At 41.5% G+C, this 8,107-nt stretch overlaps 1 protein-coding gene across 7 annotated transcripts in view; it reads left to right on the forward strand.

The window, feature by feature from the left end:
* SYBU (syntabulin) overlaps positions 1–6,613 on the forward strand; it is a 67,523-nt gene extending 60,910 nt beyond the window's left edge. For all 7 annotated transcript variants that reach the window (XM_060775784.2, XM_060775783.2, XM_067467328.1 and 4 more), the window contains 2 exons: positions 2,869–3,018; positions 4,802–6,613. In XM_060775784.2, coding sequence (XP_060631767.2) covers positions 2,869–3,018; positions 4,802–5,912 — 1,261 coding nt within the window. In that variant the 3' untranslated portion in view covers positions 5,913–6,613. The remainder of the gene's footprint in view (positions 1–2,868; positions 3,019–4,801) is intronic.
* Positions 6,614–8,107: the final 1,494 nt, after the last annotated feature.

Genomic DNA, 8,107 nt, shown 5'->3' on the forward strand with positions numbered 1-8,107 from the left:
CATTGTTAGCCTACTTGACAATGCCTATATTTATTAAGGGTCCCTTGAATGGTAGGGTTTGCTAATGGGCACAACTTTAGTTTCAGGAAGATTATAGCAGCAATGAAGCAATACTATTTAAAGCCAAAGTTGGAACTAATACATGAATACAAATGTTGTGGTCTCCAAAATTAACCTAGGAAGGCATTTTGCATGGCTGCCAGAGTCCCCAAGACCTTTCACGACAAAAAAAATTCCCCCAGCAATGGACAGAAACTGCCAAGGAGAACAATTTTCTCCATGGAACCTCAAATGAGAGGATAGTTTGCTAAATGCTAAATGTTTTGGAGGAAATGCCTTACAAAGTCAGGGTAGAAAATGGGTAGGATATGCCCAACTAACTGCAGTTGCCAACTTTTGCAACCTTTTAACTGGAAGGAACCAAGCTGGCTCCCAGGTTCTTTGGGAGGGAGATCAATGCTACAAATTTATGATTCCTTATTAAGCCAGGAAATTGCAGGAATGAGAGATAGGCAGAATGTGGCATTATTTTCATAACTTAATTATCAGAATATTACTTAAAGGGAGGAATTCTAGAGTCTTTCACGGCTGCCTGATCATGCCTGAAAATGGAAAGAGGCAGAGACAGAAATAAAACATGAGTAGAACAGCTCCAGAGCCTAATAATTTTTCTTCTCCTAATAACTTGTTGTGTTGGTGATAAGATGACAGGCCTATTTTGAAATACTTTAAAAACAATAATAAAAGATTTCACATTACTTCAAGCAGCAGCTTGGTTGCCTTTGTCAAGTAACATTCCCTTGGCAGGAAGCAAGGTCCTATGGGAATGTTGCTGAATCATGGCAGTCTCTCAAATTCTTCATGGAGTATTTCTTCCCAAAATGTCAAAAAGAATACTTTGGCTCAACCCTAAATTCTGTATATATTTACTCAGAAGTCCAGTTGGGTTTGTTTATTATTAGAAATAGAAAACATTTATGTGCTCTTCCTCAACAAGTTCAAGATGGTTAACATAATAAATAAAAGCAGTAACATAACAATTAGACAATCAGCTATCTATATAAATAAAAATGTAATGTTCGTTTGTGGGATTAACATAACTCAAAAACCACTTGACGAATTGCCCCCAAATTTGGCCACAAGACACCTACTAACCCAAGGAGTGACCATCACTTAAAAAATTGATTTTGTCATTTGGGAGTTGTAGTTGCTGGGATTTATAGTTAACCTATAATCAAAGAGCATTCTGAACTTCACCAATGATGGAATTGAACCAAACAGGGCACACAGGACTCCCATGACGAACAGAAAACACTAAAAGGGGTTGGTGGGTATTGACCTTGAGTTTGGGAGTTGTAGTTCACTTACATCCAGAGAGCACTGTGGACTCAAACAATGATGGATCTGGGCCAAACTTGGCACGAATATTCCATATGCCCAAATATGTACACAGATGGAGTTTGAGGGAAATAGACCATTACATTTGGGAATTGTAGTTACTGGGATTTATAGTTCACCTACAATCAAAGAACGTTCTAAACCCCACTAATAACAGAATTGGGGCAAACTTCCCACACAGAACCCCCATGATGAACAGAAAATACTTAAGGCCATCCAGTCCAACTCTCTTCACCAGGGCAAGAAAATGTAATCAAAGCCCTTCTGACAAAGAACCACCCAGTCAAAGATATAGATGGATAGGATTCACACACACACATATGTATAGTATAAAAGATTTGAAAGGGACCCCTAAAGAAGGACAATTACATGTTGCATATTCCAGAGTAGGCAAACCCGACAATCTCCAAATCAACACTGACAAAGAAATAAGAAATACTGTTTACCCACAAGCCTAAAGACATTACATATATTAGAAACCAATTCTTTCTCAATACTTTATTTTCCAGATCACCAGACTGGGCCACAGCAATGCCTGGCAGGGAACGGCTAGTATACAATATAAAACAATAAGGAAATAGGATTTGATGTTATTGTGTGAATTCAGGTCAACTATATGGCAGCCCTATAAGTGAGAGACTTCCAAAAGATCCTGTTCTTAGAAGTCTTGCTCAGGTCTTGCATACTCATAGCTGTGGCTTTCTTGATTGAGTCAATGGATCTATAATGCCAGTTTTCTATTCCCACTGTATTAAATGTTTTCACAGCATTATTATTTTTTTTCTAGTAAATCCTGTTTTCTTATAATATATTCAAAGTACAGTAGCATCCTGTCAACCAGTGGGTTAAACAACTGAGCTGCCGAACTTGCTGATCAAAAGGTTGGCAGTTCGAATCCAGGGAACGGGGTAAGCTCCCGCTGTTAGGCCCAGCTTCTGCCAACCTAGAAGTTCGAAAACATGCAAGTGTGAGTATAGAATCATAGAATTATAGAGTTGGAAGAGACCTCATGGGCCATCCAGTCCAACCCCCTGCCAAGAAGCAGGAAAATCTCATTCAAAGTACCCCCGACAGATAACCATCCAGCCTCTGCTTAGATCAATGGATACCGTGTCTGCGGGAAGGTCACAGCACTCCATGCAGTTATGCTGGCCACATGACCTTGGAGGTGTCTACAGACAATGCTGGGTCTTTGGCTTAGAAATGGAGATGAGCGCCATGCCCCAGAGTTGGACACGACAAGACTTAATATCAGGGAAAACCTTTACCTTTACTTTTATATCAGATTAGTCATTTTGGATTGTACTGGGATTTCAGGCTTGATTTGCTCCCGGGCCCATTTATTTGTTAATCATCAGATAAGGAAAAGCAATCATATCAGGGTTTTAGACTAAATTGCTTCTCTTGCCTTTGATGTGAGCAAAGTGCAAACCCAGCTTTAGAGATACAACAAAGTTCTATCTGTTGCAGGCGGCCAGCCAGGTATACCTCTTGTGGTGAGAACCATGGGATTAAACCACCAAGTCCGGAGCAGTATCTGACCCCCCTCCAACAAAAGGAAGTGACAGTGAGGCATCTGAAAACAAAACTGAAGGAGTCGGAGAGCAAGCTCGAAGAAAGGTGAGTGCTTCTGCTGGAATCAGTTTTCCTAAAAACTATAACATTTATTTGGGAAAGTACAGTCTTTAACTTAAAGCTCTTGGAAAGGACTGCATAAACAATAAATAATATGTTGTTGAAGGCTTTCATGGCCAGAATCACTGGGTTGCTATGAGTTTTCCGGGCTGTATGGCCATGTTCCAAAAGCATTCTTTCCTGATATTTCACCCACATCTAGGGCAGACATCCTCAGAGGTAGAGGGGTCTGTTGGGCACAGCATATTATTTGAGAACGCAGAAATGTTGGACCACTCTAACAGCTACCATGTCAGACTACACAGAGAAGCCATTGAAATCCACAAGCATGGAAGAAACCATAAAAATAAAAAAAGAAATCTGGCTACCAGTATTTAAAAACTCTAAAATCAGAACAGTAAATAAAGAGCAAGACTCAAAAAGTATGGGAATTCCAGACAAGAAACATTCAGGGCCATCTAACACCTCCCAATAAAGGATTCCCTCAGGCAGCAACCAGCCAGGTCTTGAAACTGCAAGCCATTAAATGCTAATCAGGGTGGCAAATTTCAACATTCACACGGACCTTGAGCAGACAAGAGTTCTTTCCCCCATCCTGGACATTCCACAGATATATAAACATCACTTACTTATTTTCCAACACACCCCTTTACCTGTAAGGATGCCATAGTTGTGGGTGAAATGTCAGGAGAGAATAATTCTGGAACATGGCCATACAGCCCAGAAAACTCACAGCATCCCAATAAATAATCTTCTCTTAGAATATCCAATAATATCTCTAAAATGAAAATAGGACAAAATGAAAATAGGACAAAACTACTTCAAGACAATAATTAAAAAGATGAATAGTTCCCCAGCTATGCAACCCTAGGGAGAAAATGAATTTCATTTTTGTGGGATCACTAATATGAATGCCCTGATCCAAGGTTTTAGCTGAAAAGGGAGGACAATCAGTAGTCTACATAAAAGTATATAATTTATTTAAAAGTTCTCTTCCTACACACCGTCTATAAGCCATATATCAGTTTTGTCAGAAATCTGCGAGAAACTTCACATTTTTGCATCTTATTCACTGCTGGTACAGCACATATTGGTCACCTGAAAAGAGCAGGGCCTAGATCCTGGCTGAACCTCATACCAAAGACTCCTGCTTCGTTGGCATTAGCTACTGTGAGCAACTGAAGTCTTTTCTGCTGTTAATCACAGTGCCATAGACTGACATTTTCAGCTGCTTCCTGCCAAGATCCTTGTACCATTGGGAGGAATGCTGAAGAAATGTCAATCTGGTATCCTCCGAGTAACAGGAGAAAAGACTCCCATTGCTTCCAGTGAATGATGTCTGGAAAAGCAAGATTGAGAGATTTATACAAATGTAGCAATCGTGCCACTATCGTTAATATGTGAATAAATATAAATTATAGATCTGTAATTGAGGATTATGAATTTGTAACTGCATGTCTGTATTACAGTTTGAGCTTTTGCTTGTAAGAGCAGAATCTCATTGATTAGGGGTAGGAATCATGCAGTTCTCCATAACTTTTTAAACTGCATCTCCTCACATTTATCATGTGTTGGCTAGAGTTGCTGGGACTTCCAGTCCAAAAAGAACTGGAGAACTGCATGACTCCCATTGCAACATTGAATTAACAGTTGCATGGTGGATCAACACTTTTGTAAATCCCATTTATTTTAGAGGTTTAGAGACTACCAGTAGAATCCAAGTCAGAAACTGATGGGATATGTTTGCTTCTGTTTTCCCTTCTCTCAGGGAAATAGAGATTAAGGAATTGAAATCTCAACTAGCTCGCATGAGGGATGATTGGATTGAAGAAGAATGTCATCGTGTGGAAGCCCAGCTTGCTTTGAAAGAAGCAAGGAAGGAGATCAAGCAGCTCAAGCAAGTTATCGAAACTATGAAAAACAGTTTGGCTGAGAAAGACAAAGGGATTCAGAAGTATTTTGTGGACATCAACATCCAGAACAAGAAGCTGGAGTCCTTGCTTCAAAGTATGGAAATTGCACAGAATGGCTCTTCTAATGAGGACCAGAGTCTAGAGTATGTATATCGATCTCCTGATACATCCCTATCTCCGAGTACAGCGCATTCCAAAATGGCAGATAGCTTGCTTACGGAGGATCACTCATTGGAGGATATGGCAGATAGTGGCGTTCTACTGAGCGATGATGTGGCGAATGGGAATGATATATTTGAAGAGACAACGATTTGTACCACACCTGAACTTGGGTGCCCAACTCTTTTTACTGCTTCTACATTGAACCACCTGGATTTTGACAATGACTTAGCAAGCTCCAAAGAAGAGGATGACAACCGCAGCTGTAGTATGGCCAACGAGCAAGCAGTCCAAGCTGATGTGTTGCTGTATAGCACAGAAATGGAACAGCTCCTTCAAAACATATTCAAGGCACAAGAAGAATACCCCATGAGCCCATCTCCAGCTTTGAAAGAATTGGATGTATCTTGTGCTGAGAGTGTCTCAGATATGGTTTTGGATTTGACTCCATGCGATCCGAATTCTGCTATCCTTTTATCCCCTATAAAGCCAGTGTGTGGTGCTGCAGATTCCAGACATTATGAAAACCGAGTCATGAAAGAACTGGATTTCATAGATTTTCGCTCTGAAGTATGTGGGAACACTAGGAAGTTGTCAGAAGGGACCATTGTGAAAAGATACTGGAGCAGCAACTTCTTTGTAGATCTTTTGGCAGTAGCGGCCCCCATGGTGCCAACCGTCATGTGGATGTTCAGTACTCAGAGAGGAGGAATGAGCCCAGTCCCCAATTTTGGAGGATTGCTCCGAGGCTGTTGCCTGATAGCTCTGCATTCTCTTCGCCGGGTACCCATCAATGTCCGGGCCTAGATGTAACAATCCTGTACAGTGTGCCAAAAAGGCTGAGTTCTGGTTGGGTGTAGTGAGGCCAAGTGAAAAAGTTATGTATGTATTGGTGAACTGTCAATTTTGCTCCTTAATGTTTGATTTGCACTATATTTCGTATGTTCATTGTTTGAAATGGGGGAGAAGGGAAAGACTGTTAGTGGCATGGAGACTTGTTTCCACTCTGTGTAAACACAAGTGCATTTTTTTTAAAAGCATGCTAAATGCTCTTTGTTCTGTTGTCAGATTGTATGGATTGTTATACCAAATGTTTTCAGGTGTGAGGGGAAAGTTCATTCTTCCAAAGGCAGCTTACATAATCCTGGCATGAACTGTCTGTGCTTTTGTAGTGGCGCTTTAACGATGTACTCACCCTTGCATTCCACTGATCCTTGTGTACAAGGGACCATAACCAAAAAGGAAAAAAAAAGAAGCATAAAAGGTATTATTGTAGATTGGTGAGAGTCTTGAATCTTGTTATTTTGTGTATAAATATGGCTGTGAATATATTTTTTGAAGTTTGTTTTAAGTCTTAAATAAAGTCTTATTTGGATGTCATGAAAGTACATGAAGGAATATTTTAAATGTATGTTGGAACTAACTTATTTTTTCTTGTTATATAATCTTTTAGGAGAAGGAAAGCCCTTTATAATTACAAGTTCTAAATAAAAGCATGTTGAAATGAAGTTGGTGTCTTTGTTTTAGTTGAAGAAACCTCACTGCGAGAAACTTGAGTGTTCATATGCTCTAAGACTATAAGGAATACAGATTGTACAAGCATTTGCTAATGCTATTATTATTAATGATCTGGGAAGATATAATATAAAAGGTAGTGATTGCACCTAAACTACTGAGAACAAAACAGTCATTGCCACTTATTGTCAGCCCTCCACATTTGCAGGAGGTAAGTTGTGCAGATTTAATCAATAGGATCTCTTTAGGAATCTCTAGGTCATCTGGCACAACTATATGGGCAACTTCCAGCAGATGTCACATTGAAGGACCAAGAGATTCGGCCCTCCAACAGTTTGAGGGACTATGACCTGGCCCTCTGTTTAAAAAGTTTGAGGACCCCTGGTCCAAGCTGTTCCATAGTCATTTTACCCCACTAATAAACAGTAGACAATAAACCCATTACAATATATATTTCCTGTCATGTATCTGAAGTTCTAGGATGCAGTGCATTTTAATAGTTGAAGATAAACCCAGTCTTCACATATCAAAATTCCTAGGGGAGCACCATTTCACCATCAGGGCACCATAACAGAGAAATACTTCTACATTTCCATACAATGTATCGTATTTTCAGGCGTACTAGCCACTTGGCTCCCGCTGCCAGGCTTCAGCCTGACTGAGGGGCTCTTCCACTCCAAGCTCACCTCAGTTGTCAGTGCAGCGGAGGAGGCAATGCAGCGGTCTGGCGAGTATATCACCTCCTCCTCCGCATTGACAGCTGAGGCAGGCCTGGAGTGAAAAAGCTCCTAGGTCAGGTTGAAGCTCAGCTGCAGGAGCCAAGCAGCTCCGAAGGGCAGTCCTCAGGTGCCACTTGGCTCCCGCTGCTGGGCTTCAGCCTGACCGAGAGGCTCTTCCACTCCAGGCCCACCTCGGCTGTCAATGCAGTGGAGGAGGAGGAGGCAGCAACACAGCGGTCCAGCGAGTATATCACCTCCTCCTCCTCCTCCTCCTCTGCATTGACAGCCGAGGCAGGCCTGGACTGGAAGAGCCCCTCAGTGAGGCTGAAGCCCAGTACCGGGAGCCAAGTGGTGCTGGAGGAGCGCAGCAGCTGCTGCAGCTTCAGGCACCCTGCTGCAGCACAGGGCAGCTGCCCGCCTCCCTCACCTTGACCCAAAAAAGGAAGTGATATCTTATATCTGGTGTACTGGGCAACCCCCAAGTTCAGGGAGGATTTTCTTGGGTCATCTAATACGCCAGAAAATATGGTACTATTCTCAGTGATGGGATACAGAGGAATGTGTGCTGGAAGTTATAGAAATTCCTACAGAGAACATCACTCTTGGCATCTCAAGGTCCTTTGGCGAAACTCGGGAGAAGGAATGATACAGAGAAATAGGAGCTGCAACTCAATGTCATCTGCAGAACCACAAGTTGCCCTCTTCTAACAAGTAGGTATTGGACTGCTGGCCATTTTTTTCTACAGCTCTCTGTGCACTTTCATGAAT

Source organism: Anolis sagrei, chromosome 4 (assembly GCF_037176765.1).
Source record: "Anolis sagrei isolate rAnoSag1 chromosome 4, rAnoSag1.mat, whole genome shotgun sequence".
NCBI lineage: Eukaryota > Metazoa > Chordata > Lepidosauria > Squamata > Dactyloidae > Anolis > Anolis sagrei.